This window comes from Schistocerca nitens, chromosome 4, assembly GCF_023898315.1.
Source record: "Schistocerca nitens isolate TAMUIC-IGC-003100 chromosome 4, iqSchNite1.1, whole genome shotgun sequence".
NCBI classification, from domain to species: Eukaryota; Metazoa; Arthropoda; class Insecta; order Orthoptera; family Acrididae; genus Schistocerca; species Schistocerca nitens.
Genome location: NC_064617.1, coordinates 985,047,999 through 985,068,723, shown reverse-complemented (window position 1 = coordinate 985,068,723; position 20,725 = coordinate 985,047,999). Strand labels below are relative to the sequence as shown.

The window sequence follows — 20,725 nt, the reverse complement described above, 5'->3', positions numbered from 1 at the left end:
GACACACTGAAGTAACTGAGGATCATATCGGATCTCCTTGGCTGCTACATCTGCCCTTTCATTCCCCTTAATACCCATGTGGCCTGGCACCCAACAGAAAGATACCTCCTTGCCCAGCGTTTGTAGATGAAGGAGGGCATCCTGGGTGTTCTTGACTATTTTAACTGCTGGGTACAAGTGTTGTAGAGAGTGAAGGGCACTCAGGTAGTCAGAACAGACGAGGAATTCAGCACTCTCAACACATCTCATCTGCTCCAGTGCTGCAAGTTGTGTATAATCCCACAATAAAGACAGTAAAGTCTTGACGCAGTTGTATCTTGAGGACACGATCAGGGAAAACTATGAAGCAACCAATGGAGTCTCCCTGTTTAGACTCATATATAAATACAGCTACAGAGTTGTGATGTTCAATTAACCCTTTGAGTACCAGTAGTTTCTGCCTGAAACAACCATTTCATTAATTCTATTCGGAAGGACCAGCAGCATTTGTGCGAAACAACAAATGCTAGTGCAAAGCAGAGACATCCAGTGGTGTGCTGACGAACTTTTAAGATTCTACTTCTTCTAACCAGTGACTCAGAGCTTTCATGGGAACAGATGGCACCCAATTCTTGCTAGCGGTTGTTGGTGATTTGTTTTTGCTAAACTTCGTGCTATAATTTATGATATAATTTACTTCAAGTGTACTGATCATATTGAGGCGATAACTGACAGTCAATGTAAGTATGCTGGAAATTTTTTTACGTAAATTTCAATTTGTGGCATAGGTTTTATTGGTGATTTCAGTCTGAAACCACTAGGACAGTATGCGGTTCCATACATTTTGTACTGTAACATGAAATTATTACATCTAGTGATAGGTTTGCTGCTTTTCATGGAGCGCTTTCATTTGTTTCAGACTTTATGATTTCGTGGAGGTACCGAGATGACACTCACTCATGACCTCATAACCGGTATTTTAGTCGAAATTATGAGACATGTAGATTCTGATGTATCTGAGGCAGACAGTGACTCCGAGGATGAAGCTTCTCTGAGTGGTCCACAGTCATGTACCTCAGCACCTTTGCCACATTCTGAATTACTCACTGACAATGGAGTTGATGAGGATAGTGATGGTGACACTAATGAGGAAGATGCCATAGTAATAAATTCACAAACAACGAGTCATACGTCATACAAATTACCTATTATGTGTGACTTCTCTGCAGAATTTGGACCAAATATTGATGACATCTATGACTCTCCTGTTGTAAACTTGTTTCCAGAGAAATTTATTTTGAAACTCGTATATTGGACTAATTTGTATGCCACCAAAAAAAAGGAGGGAATACCAATTTTTCACCTGCAACAGAAGAGGAAATGAAGATCTTCCTTGCACTTAACGCACTAATGGGAGTAAAAGTTCTTCCAAGCTACAAGGATACTGGTCTTCAGACCCTGTGCTACAAGACAAATATATTTCATTGAAAATGTCTCAAAATGGTTTCATTTGGTACTTACCAAATCTCCACATCAATGTAACAGCTGCCAGCCACAACATGGAAGTGACAACTTTGATAAGTTATATAAACTTTGTCCACTACTAGATGTGCTAGCTAGGACTTTCTTAGCTTCCTACAAACCTACTAAATGTCAGTCTGTAAATGAATCAATGCCAAAATCCAAAGGACATTCTAGTTTCTGCCAATATATGCCTCGAAAACCAATATGAAAATCAGAATTCCAGATTTATACAGGAAAACTGGTAAATGTCCAAAAAAACAATTGGGTCAAAGGGTAGTGGAGAAATTTACTCAGAAAGTGGTGAACAAATATCATAGATTTATTTTCACAGTTTTTTCACTTCTGTTAGCCTAATGAAAAAATCTTAATGATCATGGCGTGTATGCCTGTGGGGCAGTAAAAAGAGGTCAAAAGGACGTGCCCAAAGATTTGGAGCCTGTAAAACATCTTCAGTGTTGTGAATATGACTACAGATGCACAGAAAAAGGCATGTCTACACTGATATGGAAGGACAGGAAGGGAATTTTATATCTGTCTAATTTTCATGATCCAAGGCAGTCAAAAACAGTGTCTCAAAACAAAAAGATGTGTCAGTAATTGAGATCTCTTGCCCCACACTCGTGAAAGAGTACATGCATATGGGGTATGTCCATAAAACAGATATGCCAAAATCTGTATGAGAGATTGATAGGAAAAGTAAAAGGCGGTGGCTTAGAATTTTTTACCATATTCTGGATGTCTGCATTGTAAATGCATTTTTGTTGTTCCAAGAAAGGAGTGATGGGGCAGCAATGTTTTTGAAGGAGTTCCGGATTGTGGTGGTCCATGAACTTATTGGCACAACAAATGGTACACCATCAAGAACATGCACGGTTCGAATGCAAACAAATTTGAAAAGACGGTGCCTCGAGGACTAAGGGAAACCAGGTCTGAACACATGCCAATACAAGCAATATCTCGTCGTCGTGCACCCCAAAAACTGAACCTCACATAACAAAATGGCATTGCGATGTGTGTAATGTGGCATTGTGCCTGGGGAAAGTCCAAAACTGCTTTAAAAAATGCCACTCGAAATTATACATGGTTGAAGACCATGTGTCCCAGTGGTCTGGCAGTGAAACCACCTTTATTAAGGAACTAATTTTTTAATTTTTTTAAAATTATTGCATTCATCGCTTATGACACTAATAAAAGTGACTTTTGTGAAAATTACTACAAGTTTATCTAAAAACACAGATGATGTGACTTACCGAACGAAAGTGCTGGCAGGTCGATAGACACACAAACAAACACAAACATGCACATGAAATTCAAGCTTTCGCAACAAACTGTTGCCTCATCAGGAAAGAGGGAAGGAGAGGGAAAGACGAAAGGATGTGGGTTTTAAGGGAGAGGGTAAGGAGTCATCCCAATCCCGGGAGCGGAAAGACTTACCTTAGGGGGAAAAAAGGACAGGTATACACTCGCACACACACACATATCCATCCGCACATACACAGACACAAGCAGACATTTGTAAAGGCAAAGACTTCCCAAACTCTTTGCCTTTACAAATGTCTGCTTGTGTCTGTGTATGTGCAGATGGATATGTGTGTGTGTGCGAGTGTATACCTGTCCTTTTTTCCCCCTAAGGTAAGTCTTTCCGCTCCCGGGATTGGGATGACTCCTTACCCTCTCCCTTAAAACCCACATCCTTTTGTCTTTCCCTCTCCTTCCCTCTTTCCTGATGAGGCAACAGTTTGTTGCGAAAGCTTGAATTTCGTGTGTATGTTTGTGTTTGTTTGTGTGTCTATCGACCTGCCAGCACTTTCGTTCGGTAAGTCACATCATCTGTGTTTTTAGATATATTTTTCCCACGTGGAATGTTTCCCTCTATTATATTCATATTACTACAAGTTTATGATATGAATATACAGATATGTGTGTGTGTGCGAGTGTATACCAGAAAATATGTCTGCTTGTGTCTGTATGTGTGGATGGATATGTGTGTGTGTGCGAGTGTATACCTGTCCTTTTTTCCCCCTAAGGTAAGTCTTTCCGCTCCCGGGATTGGAATGACTCCTTACCCTCTCCCTTAAAACCCACATCCTTTCGTCTTTCCCTCTCCTTCCCTCTTTCCTGATGAGGCAACAGTTTGTTGCGAAAGCTTGAATTTTGTGTGTATATTTGTGTTTGTTTGTGTGTCTATCGACCTGCCAGCGCTTTTGTTTGGTAAGTCTCATCATCTTTCTTTTTAGATATATTACTACAAGTTTACTTATTTTTGACATATTGGGACTCAAAGGGTTAAAGTATAATGAAGTAATGTATTAAAAATATGCAGGAATGCATCCTCTTCTGTGCTACACTAAGTCTAAAATTACTCTGGGCCTTTGCAGCAACTAGGGTGGAAGGCGGTTAAAACCCTGGATTTGGGTTTGCGTTCGCTCTACACCAAGTGACTCCAGCATGTACTGCACATGAATTAAAAATGCCCTGTCGCTCATGGACAACTGGAGCAAACACATTTGAGAGAGAGAGATGAGCAACAGTATGGTACATTGGTGAATTTGGAGCACTGAGGAACTTACAAGCCTGACATACCATGAAGAGCTGCCACTCGATGGTGAGTGGTGCGTCCCTTGCCTCGGCACAGAGACTGGGTATGAGGCAGGTCTTATAGGTGCCCATGACCACCCTAATGCCCTCAAGATGGATGTTACCAATAATCTTCAGATATGAAGCCCTCACTGATCCATACACAGCACACCCATAGTATAGCTACAATCTCATGAAAGCCTTATACAAATGGGGCAGACACAATCTGTCTGTTCCCCAAAACCTGTGACTAAGGCACTTTCAATATGTTCAGTGCCTTCTGGATCCTGGCTTTCAGGTCCCTCAGATGTGGTAATCACAGCAGTATTCTTTGCAAAACACATTACTCCCGAAGATTAAACTTCACGAGTGTAGCTGCATAAACTTTATTTCTTCTTCTTCTGACAATTCAGTCATGTGCATCTGGGTTATCTTCAGGGCGAGCTGTCAGTCTGAAGCTACAGTACTTGTTCCATCATTTTAAACCACAGAAAATACAAGTGCCGGAGATGTCGACTGGTAGCAAAAGTATGCATAAGCTGAACTTGTGGCAAAGTGGTTGATCCATGCTGAGACATTGATGTGTCAATACTAGTTGCACTGTAGCTATATTTTTATGAGTTTGTTAAAGCAAGCAGTTTAAATTCATTTGGCAAAGAATTAAATTAACAAAGACAGTGGTTTCAACCTAGACAAATCATGGAGTCGTGGAAGGGAGAAAGACAGGCAGTTGCGTTGGCAGAGGATGACAAATAAAGAAGCTGGGAGATGAGAATGGAAAGGAGATGATAGGACAGAAGGGGTAGAAACTGTTGGGTGGAAGATGTGGGGACTGTATGTTACTGTAGGTTGAGGCCTGGATAATTGCCGGAGTGGAAAATGTGTTGTAAAGAAGAGACAAAATTTATAGTGGGAGCACTTCTGAAATTTAATGGATTAATTCTTATGCTACTAAAACATCAAGATACACATTACTCTGGTTTATATGATTGCATGCTCATTAAATGTGTAACAATGTCAACTAACTTTGGTGCAGCCTCTCTTTGCTTTTCTTTTGAAGAAAATGAATAAGTACAATATGTTCAGTTTTTGAAAGCAAGGGTGTCTCAGAAGAAAGTTTATATTTTCTGTGTCAAAATAAATTAGAGGTTGAAGTCTATCAATAAAATCTTTATTTATTATTTAAATATACAGATTTGGAATTTACTTCTTAAAAATAATATCATTTCAATGCAATCCAGCACGCTTGTGACTCTCATTTAGACAATGAACAAAATTTTGTATGATGGTTCGGCATGTAGACATTGGGATGGCTGCCACTTCGCTACAGATATTTTCTTTCAATTGCTCCAGGGAAGTTGGATTGTTGGCAAACACTTTAGATCTGCGATATCCCCATAAGAAAAAAATACATGGGGCTGAAATCTGGACTGTGTGGGAGCCAATTTATGCACCCCTCCCGGAGACCAATTTGTGAGGGAAAATTTCATTAACTCTCAGCATAGACACATTGGATGTGTGTGTTCTGTGGCTGCTTCTTGATGAAATCTTGCTCTTTGGTTATAATCAGAAACGTTTTGCAATCCCGGCACCAAAAAGGTATTTAACATTGCACAAAACATTCCAAATTCACTGTAAATGTACAACTGCTGTCGTCCTCAGAAAAGTATGGGCCAATTATTTCTCAAGCTGACATCACAGCCCATGCAGTAAATTTTGGTGAATGAAGGGGTTTCTCATGCTTCTTTCTGTTTATGATTTGTTGCATTCCAGTAGCGGCAATTTCGCTTACTGATGTGACTTTTCAGGTGAAAATCAGCCTCATCAGGAAACAAGACATTGTCAAATGAAAGGCACTCAGTCACATCATTAATGTCTGGTATCCTGAGGCTTTAATTCTTGCACTAATTGGATTTTGCAAGGGTGCAGTTTAAGGTATTTTTGCAGACTTTGGTGCAGTGATGATCTATACACACGTAAAGAACTTGCATGCTTAGGATCCTCATGAGCAGATAGATTTACACTCTCCATGGATTCACCCATTCCTGATGACCTTGGGTGCTCAAACTTCAGTGTGACCAGTGTTGAACTGGTCTCCTCAAATATTTTGATCCCTTTCTGGATACGGGGAACACTTGGAGCATCGTTTACATTACGCAATCCACGACCACTGCAAAATTTTCTCCACGCTGCAGTCACCAAATCACTGTTTCTGTAAAATTCTCTCACAAAGAATATTTGGAATGCTCCTGAGAAGTGCTCCATGTCAACTGAATTCTTGTAGGCAAAGCAAGCAATAAACATCCCTACACTCTCCTCCCATTTGTTACTCATGCGCAGAGAGCTCTTCAAGCACAATTAAAGGACACTTACACAAAGCTTTCAGCCACAGCCTTCATCAGCCACAGAGAAACACCATTTATACCCACAAGTGAGAGCACTTCACGCACACATGAGCGCTAACTCCTGCAGCTCAGTCAGAATGTAACTATTATGTGGGATAGCAACAGCAGTCTGGAGGGGATGGGGAAGGGATAGTAGTATACAGGTGGGGACACAGAGGAATGCTGTCTGGCTGAGTGTGGAAGGACTACAATGCCAACAGGTGCAGTGTCATGAGGTTGTGGTGCAGGGAGGTGGGGAAAAATGAGTGAAAAGAAGAGGAGCAGGGAAACATTGGCAGGTGCATTGGCAGATGGTGGAAAATAAAGAGGCTGGGAGATGAGAATGGAAAGGAGATGATAGGACAGAGGGGGTGGAAACTGTTGGGTGGAAGATGCGGGGACAGTACATTACTGTAGGATGAGGTCAGGATAATTACCAAGGCAGAAAATGTGTTGTAAGGAAGAAACAAAGTTTATGGTGGGAGCACTCCCGAAATTTAATGGAGTAATTCTTATGTCACCATAACATCGAGATACACAGTACTCCTGCTTATGTGATTGGATGCTCTTTAAATGTGTGACAATATTGACTAACTTCTGCGCAGTTCAGAAAAGCAGGTGGTGGAGGGGAAGATCCAGACTGTTCGGGTAGTGAAGCAGCCACTGAAATAAAGCATGTATTTGGCGGTAGCTTCTTCCTGGTGGAGAGCTGGTTGGTAGTCATACCAATATAAAAAGCTGTGCAATGGTTGCAGCAGAGCTGGCAAATGACATGGCTGCTTTCGTACGTGGCTCGGCTCCTGATGGGAAAGTATCTCTGGTAGGATGTCCATCACTTCAGGGCTTGATGCCAGGTAATCAAAGCCCTGGCAAAGGGTGTGGTTCAGCTATTCCAGTCTGGCGTGGTACTGGGTGATGAAGGGAGCACACCTTTGTGGCCAGTTCATGGCGGGTGTGTGTGTGTGTGTGTGGGGGGGGGGGGTTATGAGGGGAAATGACATGGAAGATCCGTTTGCAGAATAGATCTCGGGGTAGCACCTGTCCGTGAAGGCCTTGGCGAGACCCTCAGCATACTTAGGGAGGGAGTTCTTATCATTACAGATACACCGTTCCCTGTTGGTCGGGCTGTATGGAACAGCTTTTTGGTGTGAATGGGATGACAGCTGTAGAAATGAGGGCACTGTTGGTGCTTGGTGAGTTTAATGTGGACAGAGGTGTGGATGGAGCCACCAGAGAGGAGTGGGGCAATACCTAGGAAGGTGAGATGCTGGGTTGAGGAGGACTAAGTGAAGTGGATGGGAGAGAAGGAGTTGAGGTTGTGAAGGAATGGAGATAGAGTGTCTTGGCTCTGGGTCCAGATCATGAAGGCATCATCAGTGAACCTGAACCACACTAAGGGTTTGGCATTTTGGGAGGCTGGGAAGGTCTCGTCTAGATGATCATGATAGACAGTCATTGAAGAGTACTGTGATGAAAAATAAGAGCACGACAGCTGCAAAAGTCACTGCAGAACTGAATGTCACACTTGTGAACCCTGTCAACACCAAAACAACATGGAAGAAGTTCCATTAAGTACAGAATGGCAGTGCAAGCTGGAATTCCAGTCATTCATCAGTGATGCAAATGCCAGTAATAGGAAAATGTGGAGCGAAAGACATAAAACCTAAACTATACAGCTATGGAAGAAAGTCATTTGCTTGGATGAGTCTTCTTTCACAATGTTTCCAACTTATGGCCGAGTTTATGTGCCAAACTTTGTGGGGGTTCGGTGATGATTTGGGCAGCCATATTCTGGTATTCTGTGAGCCTCATAGTTACTCTGCAAGCTCACATTACTGCCAAAGATTATGTGACCATTTTGACTGATCAGGTCCATCCTATGGTACAATGTTTGTTCCCCAGTGGTGATGCTGTGTTCCGAGATGACTGGGCCCCTATGCACACAGCTCTCATCATCCAGAACTCATTTTGTAAGCAAAAGGATGAATTGTGGTGTTTCCCTTGGCCATCACAGTCGCCACAACGCAGAATTATTGAGCCTTTTTGGTCTACTTTGGAAATAAGGGCGCATGGTGGCTATCCACCTTCATCACCATTATCTGAACTTGCCACAATTTTTCACAAAGAACGATATAAAATTCCCATAAACGCCATACAGGACCTGTATTTAACCACTCTGAGATGACTCGAAGTTGTTTCGAATGCCAATATGTTTCCTACATTATTTACTACCTATATCAATTTGCTTTAATGAAATTTGCTAGAATAACTAATTGGCAAGTGAAATATTCTGTTAAAGTTAGCCATTTAGTTGCATCTTCCCTCTCCTTGTTTTCTAAGTATTAAACTTGGTCACAAATATCAGAATTAAACCTGAAGCCATGCATGTTATTTTTTTTTTTTATTTTATGATAACTGAAATCTCAAAATATAATAATTACCTGTTGATCACACAAGTTTTACCAACTGCTACATCCCCAATGAAAATGGCTTTGGATATTTTCAACCCAGTAGTAATGGAGGCATTAGACTTGCAAGTTTCTCTTACTTCGAGGCTGAAGTCAGTCTGTCGATAAGGTGTAGCATCAGTATTGTACGGTGGTACAAACGAGTTTATTTGTCTGTCCTTGTATGCCTTATCACGTAACATTTTGAAAACAGCTGATCGAGATTCCAACATTTACCTGTAAAATAACCATTTCTTTAAAATATAATGAACAATCAACATATATACATCAACATAATATCTAGTATTCTACTGCTGCTAGCACAGCCTATATAGTTAGCCACATGCTCCACGGATTATTTTGCATGATAAATCATAATGACATCAAATGAGTCACTATACGTTTACATTGCAGATTAATTTTTAAATATGAACACATGCTTGAAATTTATATATTTTTTTAAACATACAGATGTGAGTTAGTAATTCCCACCTACCACCTTCTACACGTTATAACAGAAATTCTTCTACAGAATAGGAGTTCTAAATGTGAAACTTTTTTGTTTTCAAATTTTACTTTGCTGTTTGTCCGGCATTTTATATCACTATTTAAGTGATCAGAATTTTTTGTTGCAGCACTGTGTACCCCTTTTTGTGCTGAAGACAATCTTAAAGTGGAGTAATGAATGTCATTTTTCCTTTTGATCTTGTAATTATGTATGTTATTGTTCTTTTTAAACAGCAGTGGATCATTCACAATAAATGAATACTACATCATCACACTCTACAAATAAATTTCACTGGAATAAATATGGTGACCAATATTTCCTTACAATTTTTGCATATTTTAATAAATTTTTTTATGTGTGTGTTTTTCCTCTTTTGCCCTGCTCTTTCGTCTTCATAAATTAGCTGCTTCAACAACTTCTTTTTATACATTTTACTTTCCTTTAATTTAATGTCTTTGCATTATTATATGTTTTTCAGTAGTTTTAGCTGCAATCTGCTCACAACACCACACGATATGTCATTTCCTTCTCTCCAACAAACCTCTTTAGTTTTCTTTTTTCCTTGCTGTTTATAAACATGACTTTTCAAGAATTTAATTTTAATTCTCCCAGTTTTTCTGTCCCCACAAGTTGTCTTATCTTGTTTTGTACAGTTTCTCTAGCCTACAACTGCTGTACCACAGAATCATTCCTTTCCTCATCACACTTGCTTCTTAAAAACTGAACAGTTCATTTGCCATTCACACCACCCAGGAAGAAACAATAAGCAAGACTTAACAGTTGCATGATAATAAAAGCAAACACACCTACAGTATGAAAACAAACCTATCAAACGTAGCCAAGGCTACAGTTGTAGCGGAACATCAGTAATTTTTAGGAAACTATTTTAACTGTTACTAATCTCACTACTTACAGTATCATGCAAACGTCAAAAACTAATAGTGACTTGTGAATATATCCCACTGCTCTTGCTCACCGTATAGCTGATTCTTACTTCACTCTTGTAATTCTATTCCTCACTATACCCATTTTCACCATCAATCTTCACCTCTTTCAGTTTTTGCCAACTCACTACAGGTAAGACCACAACACACTCCCAGATCATAGTCAGGTGGGAGGGGAGGGAAAAGGAGGGGGAGAGTGAGGGATGTGTGTGGGGGAGGGGGTGCGCAAGCATGTGAATATGTGTACACATGCTATGATAAAATACATTACCATCAGCAATTGAGTTTTTTTTTCATGTAATTATATACAGTTTAAATCCTGATCTATGCAGCAAGTAGTTGGTCTTCTTCATATTAGAATTACACTGTCACTATAAACATGTGTAAAATTTCCTTTTATATGAGACAATGAACTGGTTAGCGTTGACACAGAGATAGTTCTCTCTGGGTTAACATGGAAACTAAAATAATACTATATATTTTGTATTTTCACTGCCTGTCATCTTACAAGATAATCTGCTGTGGCAAAACAATAAACATCAGTATAGCTTTCGACAGTAACTGAGTGTCATGCTTCATCAAGAAATTTACTATTTCTTAATTCTTATAGCTTTACAATTATTCCTTTCAGGAGTTTGTTTGCCAACTGTTAGTCAGCTAGTAATAAAAATTAAGTTTGGATCAACTTTGGCATGTATAATTTTTACAATGGAATTCATGGAATATGGTGGTTAATGTGAAGAAAGTAGTAGGCTAGTTGCTATGTATTTGTGTCTAGTTGCCATTTTCTAACAGACCAATGCCAGCATTCCTCAAAACATAAGTACCATCCTACTTGTATTTAACGTGAGGCTCAGGCATATTTAATTTGGACCTAGCTCTTCCTCTTTTTCATCTGACAGTAATTGTGATTATTTAGGCCTAAGCATACCACACAGAGATGGAATCTCTGAGGAATTGACGACTCCTTCATATATAAAATACGAATTATTCTCTGATAGACAGAACCTTCATTCAATGTATCTATCTACATTAACATGCATCAAATTGTGCACACATTTCTAAATAAAGATGAAAATCACACGATGTGCTGCTCAATTATTTACTTAATTTATTATTTGCGTAAGTAATTGTTAAACACATTAGAGAGATAATTACTGATCGAAGTACTGTAAAAGTACCGGTACCGAACATTTGACCAAATTTAAAACAAAAGTTTTATTACATGAGTAAATATTTTCACCTATTGCGCTGCCATAAACAAATAGGAATAATTCTATATTATGTCATTATTTCACTACTCGGATTAAGATTACATTTCATTACTGAATGCCCAGACAGGTGATGGGATGGTCCTGAAATTTCTGTTCGTGCCATGTTCTATATATTTACATTATTGTTGATATCAGGACATATTGACAATCATATTTCAACGCATTCCAAATTCTGAAACTGACTGTTAGAGCAAAACATAGCGAGTTTTTTCAGTGTTAAAATATCAACAGGTGATATGAAAAATCTATACCGTACCATACTTACTTTTACTGCAAAGAAAGCCGTATGAAAACTGCCGTCAGCTGATGTAGATTATATGCATCTTCTGACCGTAAGCTTTCTGGTCCAATGGCTATTTATTATCAAGTTAATTACTTTCAGTATGCGCCGATCACCATACAAGACCACCGCTAATCCCCTAAGCAAGACGCTGAAACCATGGCAACACGAAGTAAATAACCGTTGCCAACATAGATACGCTAAACAACAAATGCAGTTTCTATTCTGGACACTGTCCGTTATTTAAGTTTATTGTTATATCAGTGCAGAAAGTTTTTACAATAAAAAGAAAACTCTACTTTTATAAACAATTAGTAATCTGTATATTGCCTCATTACGAGCAGGCAATGCCCTGTGGTCACGTCGTTATAAAATTTTAAGTTGCCTACTCTGAAACCAGAACAAAGCGGTTTGCTTGAAATGATGTCGGGAGAAACATTGTCTTTAATTGTAGTAGGCCATCATAAAATGGAACCGAATGTATTATACAGAATGTGTGTCATTACTCTCAGAATCGTTGTTGCCTCGTGAATCAAACTAAAATTAACGAATGTTAATATTTCTCGAGAGATTCGTAGCACAGCGGACTTCAACAGATTAGACGTAACGGATGCTTCCGAAGTAACAACAGCATTTATACTGTTGCGTTAAAAAGTTAATACTGTTCCTCCGTGAAATTTTTCAAGGAATACGTAATCAACTAAAAATGGTTAACGATGAAAGTTCTTTCATAGAACCAGTAACAGGTGTAGTACCTTCTGAAACGAGCTACTTTTCATTGTTAAGTACAACAGTAGATTAATATGCAGTCGTGCTAATCTTTACTGCCAATAGATAAATTTAAAAGTTAAAAAGCTGTTTCTAGATTGCGGTACCACTAGCACCTTAATGGGGAACTGATAACAGCTCCGACAGCAAGGAATGTTTTTATTTTCCTCACTTTTAAATGTGTCTGTCGGCAGTGCCGGAATTTCGGTAACTGAAGGTAACTACGAGTACAACCATTCAATCTTTTTGTAATTCTATAGTTTTCTCAAGTGGGTATTCCTTTAATCTCTATACATATAATTATTGTAATTATGTTTGTGTAACTGTTTTAACTTAGTGTACTTTATAATTCTGTGTGTGAATGTAAAAAGAGTGAAGCATGCGACTTTTTATTTTAAACACTATTCTTATGTAACAACTATTTTCCTTATGTTTAAGTATATATGATTACTATATATCATAATTGAATGAAAGTGAGGATATATTTACTTCTTTGTACATTTACGTATAAGTATCACAATGTTGATTACATCTTAAAATAATACTAAAAAGAACAATTTATGGAGTTGATTGGATTTCCTCCAGTATTTTTCTCACAGTGTTCTTAAAGGCATAGGCATAAAAATTTCCTGGAATAACAATGATTGGAAGGCACTTTGGTGCAAGTCTATATTGTGTATAGAGGCACATCCCTCTGTACACTTTTCTCATAATGACTGTTCCACTGTTGTATTGTTCTCTGTCTCCAATATTTCTATTATTGTAGTGATGGTACCAGTACCTCACTATTTTTATGAAACTGGCAAATGTTTTTTCTAGTGTGACCTAAAATTTTATACACACACATATTTCACATATGTTGTGTGTAAAATGTTTAACAACTTGAATTTTATTCTACATCTTTGCCGTTTCTCATTGTACACTAAACGGATATATTTTTTTCTGTACGACGGGTTTTGTCATCACACTTTTGAACCTCTCCGTAGGTGGAACTCCTAAAATAAATTACTTCAGCCACATTTTCACTTAGAATCATTGCAAATCTTGCGGAGGGATGAATCAGTAAGTTAACATATTTAGCAACTTTTCATTCCTTAATGTCATATGGAATAATATTAAGGCTTTTGTGGGCGTTTGTCGACAAACTGCCTGTTGGCTTCTGTTGTTTTTGGTTCTTCACCTGTCATTCGTGTGATGATTTTTCTGATGTTTCGCCAGCATGAGTGGCTGGCATTGTCAAAGCTTCACCTTCAATTGCTGGTGGTGGACTGGGTCCGAGCGTCATATACATATAGTCTGCGGCCGCAAGCTCGAACGTTGGCTGAAGAATCTGAGACAGAAGGCAACAGGCAGTTTGTTCTGGGGTAATTCTGGGAGAATAAAACAAACCTGAGCTAGTTGGAAGAGCAAAATTTTTGGTTCCACATGTAGATGATAAAACGATAGGGTAGAGCACATCAGTGGCATAAGTCATTGCTTAAGAAAGAAAGTTTTCATCACTCAAAAACATGCTGTAAGAACAATATGGGGTGCTCATCAATGATCATCTTGTAAACAGCTGTTTAAGGAGTTGGCATTCTGACTACTGCTTCTCAGTATATTTAGTCCGTCATGAAGTTTGTTGTGTATAATCCAGAAGGGAAAATGACATCCATTACTTGGCATTAAGGTTGTCTTTAATACAAAAGGTGTGCCCAATTCTAGAACAAAAATTTTTGATTAGTTACCTAGTGATATAAAATACCTGACAGACAGCAAAGTAAAATCTGAAAACAAATTGCGAAAGTTTCTTCTTGATCACTCCTTCTGTTCCATAGAAGAATTTCTTTTATTGTGAAGCATACAAGCTAGTGAGTTGGATTCACTAACTCACATTTGTTTCTTTTTTCTTTCTTTTTTTTCTTAAAAAAAAAGAGGGAGCGCTTATAAATGTTCAGCAGGTAGCCATCTTTACAAATTAACTTGCAATGTGAATGTAAACTGACTCGTTCTGCATCATTATGATTTATAGAACAAAATAATCCATGGAACATGAAACAATTGAAGATTGAATTTAATTTATGACTTAAGGTACTGATGTGCTCTATTCTGTCACGTTATGATCTAATGGCGACCCAAAAATTTTGCTCTTCCAACTAGCTCAGGTTTGTTTTATTCAGTGGTTTTTAAAGTCAACCTGTCTGAGTAGCTGTGTGTGTTACAGCATCTCTTCTGGGATGGGGAGATGTGCCGATCGTGGATTGAATTCTCCCAGCAAATTAATGATGGGGTTGGTGTGCCAGCCAACCTGGATGTGTTTTTTAGGTGGTTTCCCAAATCCTACTTGGTGAATACTAGGCTGGTACCCAAGACCCATCGCAGATACACGATTCTATACTCACTTTCACATGAACAACACTGCACGCAGACAGTTGGGCTACACACATTCCTTCGAGACGGTGGGGGGTTAACAGGATGGCAACTGGAACGGCAACTGGCCACCCCTTAAATTAACCATGCCAAATCCGTCCATAACCATGCCAACTCTGTGCTGATACGGGATAAAGGCTAAAGAAAAAGAAGTTGTTATTAAATGTATCTTCCACCAGACCTAGACCTTAAGCTATACTACAGGTTAGTCTGTCATAATTCTCAAACTTGATAGCGTTGGACAGAATGTAATCACGTTATAAAGCTTTTGATGCATGAGTTTTATTTCTTGTTAGAAAAAGACATATTAAAAACAAGAAATAGAAATTTAAAAATGGTGATAGGAAAAGGGTAAGTAATGGAATAAAAGACAGTATGTCTGTTAAAAGTGCCAATGATAAAAAGCAAGCAATACGTCAAGCACACTAAAACATTATTTATGTGGAGATAGATATTCAGATTTAATCTGCACAAAAAGCTTCACTACACGGCACTCCCGTCTTGCTTGCTGGTGTGAAAGACACAATTGATAATGATTTGCAATTTGTTTGAAATGTTTTCTTTTGAATGTGTTTTTGTGAACTTGTTAGCTAATTGATCTACTGATCTAACATATGAAATAGGAATGAAACCATCTGTTAATTTCTCACGAACATAATGGAACTTCATTTACATCTTTGTGTCTAGCCCCTTTTGTGGTGTTGATTAATTTCATTAATTGTAGTACACTAGTTGTCCAAGGAGTTAAGCTGAGATTTTCTCTGTTAACACCAAATTCCTATAAGAAGGTTTGAAGCCAGGTTGTCACAGAGCAAACTGCAGCCATCCATTTGTTCTTATCCACTCCGAGTAATAATATAATTTTTTCTACCTTTTTTCCTTGTTCTGAAAAATTCCTGTGGAGACCTTGACTGTAAACAATGGTAGGGGATAGTCAATGAAACAGAGTTATTACGTATAAAACATGGTATGTGACATGCTTTATTTATATTAGATAGTTCCATGATAAACCAAGAAATGGCATTTCTCTCTCTAATTTCAGATTCTCACTAATGACAACTTTTATCAGGATGTGTGCATGTAAACAGTGAAAAGTGCTGAAACTTGGCTGTTAGTAGTTGTAACATGTGCAGTGTTCAAGTCAAGAAAATACTTTTCATGGATGATTTGTACAAATCAGAGGATGAATTGGATAACTAAGATTCAGATAGATATCCTGCCCATATTCCCAAATGCAAATGCACTTCAGAAGTTGTTGCTAATCAGGTAAATGTGAATAATTCTTCAAGTAAGTAAACAACATTAAGTCGTGTTCCCATCATTGGTTACATGAATTTAAGCCATAGTGTGATAGCAGAAATATTAAGGACTATTCTCAACATTGTTTACTTGCTGTAGTAAGGTGTCAATAAAATTAATTTTATATTGTGCTGAATCGTAGATTAATTTCTGAGTTTGTTATTCTTTATTATTTCAAAAATTGGTAATTCGCATCTTAGGCTCATAAGCTGAAACAATTTGGATCTTTTAAATTTGTGTTTTTTTTTTAAGAGGTTTCACAGTATCATATTGTCAACTCGCCCAGCAAGTAAGCATTGGTAAGTCAATGCTGACTCATGTCAGGTACACCCAGTTCGCAAGTAAACATTGTTAAGCACCAAGTGACGTATTTTTAAGAACAAAATTTTGGATAGAATATGCAGTTTAAAAAATATGTTATTACTCTAGAAATATTTGTAAACAATGACTTATCTGAATAAAAAATCACAGTGGATGTGCTGGTAGTTCATCATTGAAACTGTTCCTTAATTATGTTGCCACTGTTAAGACTTTGTGTCGGCAGCCAACATGTGTCAACCACCACTTTTGTCAGGACGAACTCCTTTGACTTGTTTTGTCAGCATGTCCTGTTCATCCATGTTTTGTACATTATTGTTATTTTTTGCTGCAAATGTTGTGTAAAGACACTGCTAATGAAGTGGATCTAAGTAAAAGTGTGTCTCTAGTATTTTCTACTACAATGTAGTACCACAGTACACGCAGTGGTGGCTCTGTTATTCTGCACTATTACGTCACGCTGACATTCTTCAGTGATTATTGCCATTTGTTGTGAACAATGTTTCTCACAACAAGTGCCTCCTCATCGTATTACACACTGAATGTTGCATGGCAACCCATATATTCAAGTGTAGTACAGAGTGTCGCTGTAAGTGCATCAAATATTACTTTTCACTCTGATTTCACGTGTCCTGGTTGGGTTCTGCCGCCTCCCCTGCCCCCCCCCCCCCCCCCCCCCCCCGTCCCCATCCTCTTAATGGCAGCCATCTTGGACACTTCAGGTTATAGCACAACGAATGCCCAACTCGAACAAATGATGATCAAACGGGATCCAAACATATTATCCCTGCGTGAGACTGTGCAACACGTAAGCATCTAACTCTCGCTACTTATGCCATTTTTTTGGCCCTCGGGCAATGCCACCTTGTCCGCTCAGTTCGGGCACTTTGGACCCTTTCACGATATAACAGCCACGACCATTCCTACCATTTTGGTTATCTCCTCCGCGTTCGCACCTGCATCCACATCTACTGCGATGTGTCATGCTCCAAAGTGGGGCTTCCTGCTACAACCGAGACGTCGGGCACCGCACTGCTGTCACACACTGCCCTTGCCCTGTCGAATGTACTGCCCTCATCCAATACACAGTTTTGTGCTCTGGTTCTGGCTCAGGCCACACTCCCAGGCCACTTCCCTAAGCTGCCCCCCCCCCCCCCTCAACAAGGATCACTCTCTCACGTGGTTCGCCCTGTTGGGCTCCATTCTGGACATTAGCACCATGCTTTGAATGCTCTGATTGACATTTACACAACTTGGAATTTATCAGCAATATTGTCCTGACCCCACCTTCCCCTCCCCCACCACAGATACCTCAACAGGAGTTAGGTCATTGTCGAGCATCTTTCTCGTTCACCAGAGGAGGCGCGTTCACATGTAATTCATGTGGAACAAATCTGTGACAGGATGCCCTCCCAACTCTGGCATCAGCTAAATGGCCTTGTTGATCCTAACATTCTGGTAGACGCTGCCTTTTGGGCCATTTGGATCATCAGGTTTCCATTTGACAACCAGCTACAGCTTTCATTTTTATGTACAGAACCACTGGAACAAAGGCTTCGGCATGTGGATCGTCTGTGTCAAGTTGTGTCTTCTGCAAGACCGGATTCTGCTCCCTGCATTGGCAATCCTGCTTCGTATTCTGCTACCCCTCCTTGTCATCCACTTGGAGTAGGTCATGTGAGATCTCTCACATCGTGCGATGGAGCTGTGCAGCCACCTAGTGCCAGTCCAGCCACACATCGACACTTCCTGCTTCCCACTCCTCACTTTCTGCTCTTGTCGACTCGCAGTGCAGTGGCAGATGTCAGAACTTCATGTGCTGCTCCCCATCCCACCTGTTCGCTGTGTTGGTTCCATGCGAACTGTGAGGATGCTGCTCATTAATCCCCCCTCCCCGTGTGCGATGGAAAATTCGTCACACGGGCTGCAGTAGGTGCCATGTCCTGCACTTCTCCAGGTCACCACCTTCGACATCAGACATCATCCAATGATCACCTCACATTTGGACACCTCTATGTGCTCGACAGTTTAACCAATATGCGCTTCCTGATTGACACCAGAGCAGATGCAAGCATTATCCTACCAGCTTGCAGTCTGTCAAGCATTCTGCCCTAGTCTGGACCATTCTGCACAGCTAATAATTCAGACATGAAAGACTATGGTGCAGCCGTGCTACAGATGCAGTTCCCGTGCTACAGATGCAGTTCCCGTGGATCTTCCATGTGGCAGATGTTGAGAGTCCTGTCCTCGGAATTGATTTCCTCCAGCACTTTTCTCTCACCCTTGACACCCAGTCCACTGTGCTGCTGCTTCTGGCACACACAAAACAGGTTCCTTCGCTCCACTGGCTACAGACCCAACACCTCCCTGTGACATGCTCATCCATCCATCATTCAATTGTGTACTTCTGCTAGCTCAACTCACTCACTCCCTCACTGAGCTCTTATCCAAAGTCGTGACATCGACACCCTCTGTGCCAGCAACAATATGCTCAGTCAGCTGGTTGCGGCCCTTTTCTGTATCAACATTTCATGTGACGTTCCCTCCCTCTTTGTGCGCCTTGTCGTTTATTTCCATTAGCACCTGTCATAGGCTAATGACCATGGAAAGCCCTCCCGTCTGTTACAAGGCTAGGTGTGTGACAGCTAACAAATTGCACCATGCTAAGGCCGCTGTGCAGGAACTGTTACACGCAGGTATAGTCCACACATCTTCTAGTGACAGGTCTTCATCTATCCACCCAGTCCCTAAAAAAGACGGTATCTACAGGTTGTGCAGAGAATAACACAAACTGAATGCATTCACAATAATTGAAGGTCACGAGGTTAATATTTTTTAAGGATCTCTACCCTCTCGTGGATGCATTATGTAACCCTACTGCTCATTTCCCTTCTTGTCGATTTTGGCATGAGTCTTACGTAACAGGGCACTGTGGATGTCCATTACATCAAAGGTACTGACAGTATCACTGTGGACTGCATGTCGAGAATTAACTCTATTACTTCGCCACTTGACCTGGAAGAGTTGACCCACTTACAGCAACAAGAACCCTGATGAAAAGAACTTGTTAAAAGACTTGTCTACATTCCTTATAGTGGATTCACGACTACTACCTGGATAAGCTACTCCAGTGTTATGTGACACTTCTACCGACACGCTACATACCATTGTTCCTTCAGCCCTGAGATGCACAATTTTCAACACCATTCAAAAAAGACCTAGTCCACTAAGGCATCAAAGTCAACACGCGCTTGCTTATTGAGCGTTTTGTTGGCCAAACATCAAAAGCAACTGTCACACCTGGGCGCACCGTCCATTCCCTGACAATGTACCAAGGTCAGTTGACATGCGATACCTTCTCTCAAACACTTAGACATCCCAAAAGGACATTTTCGCCATGTGCATCTTGACCTGATTGGTCCCCATCCTCCTTCAGAAAATTTCAAATACAATCTTTCTACGATCTATTGGACTAGTAGGTGGGTGGAGGCTGACCGCTTCGCCGAGTCAGCTGACTCGGTAGCCCGTGCTTTCATTCACACTTCACTGGTTCGCTTCGGCTGCCCGTCATCTATCACTATAAATCACTCTCTGTGGTGGCAGTCGGCTCAGCACACATTGACCACCACCTCTGTGAGGATGAACTTCTTTGACTGTTTTGTCAATATATTCTTTTCAGCCTTGTTTTGTACTTCTTATTGTTTTCCAATGTGAACGTTGTGTAAAGACACTGTTAATAAAGTGTATTTAAGCAAAAAGTGTGTCTCTAATACTTTCTGCTACAACATAGAATTGGAGTATCCTCAGCTTGTAAAGTGTAGCTTCTGGCCTCTGATGTGCGGACTGTATAGAAATTTAATGATAGAAGCTGATCATCATAAGGTTTCTTGAGAGTAGTAAATATGTAAAGTTTTCAAGTTTAGGCTGTGGTCTTCAGTCCAAAGACTGGTTGATGCAGCTCTTTAAGCTACTCTATCCTTTGCAAGCCTCTTCATCTCCATGTAACTGCAGCAA

At 39.9% G+C, this 20,725-nt stretch overlaps 1 protein-coding gene across 1 annotated transcript in view; it reads right to left on the bottom strand.

Annotated features, from left to right (window-relative positions):
* LOC126252931 (ras-related protein Rab-34-like) overlaps nt 1-12,057 on the bottom strand; it is a 99,244-nt gene extending 87,187 nt beyond the window's left edge. The window contains exons 1-2 of the mRNA XM_049953926.1: nt 11,903-12,057; nt 8,906-9,148 (exon numbers count right to left, since the gene is read on the bottom strand). Of these exons, the coding sequence (XP_049809883.1) occupies nt 8,906-9,144 (239 nt within the window). The 5' untranslated portion in view covers nt 9,145-9,148; nt 11,903-12,057. The remainder of the gene's footprint in view (nt 1-8,905; nt 9,149-11,902) is intronic.
* Nucleotides 12,058-20,725: the final 8,668 nt, after the last annotated feature.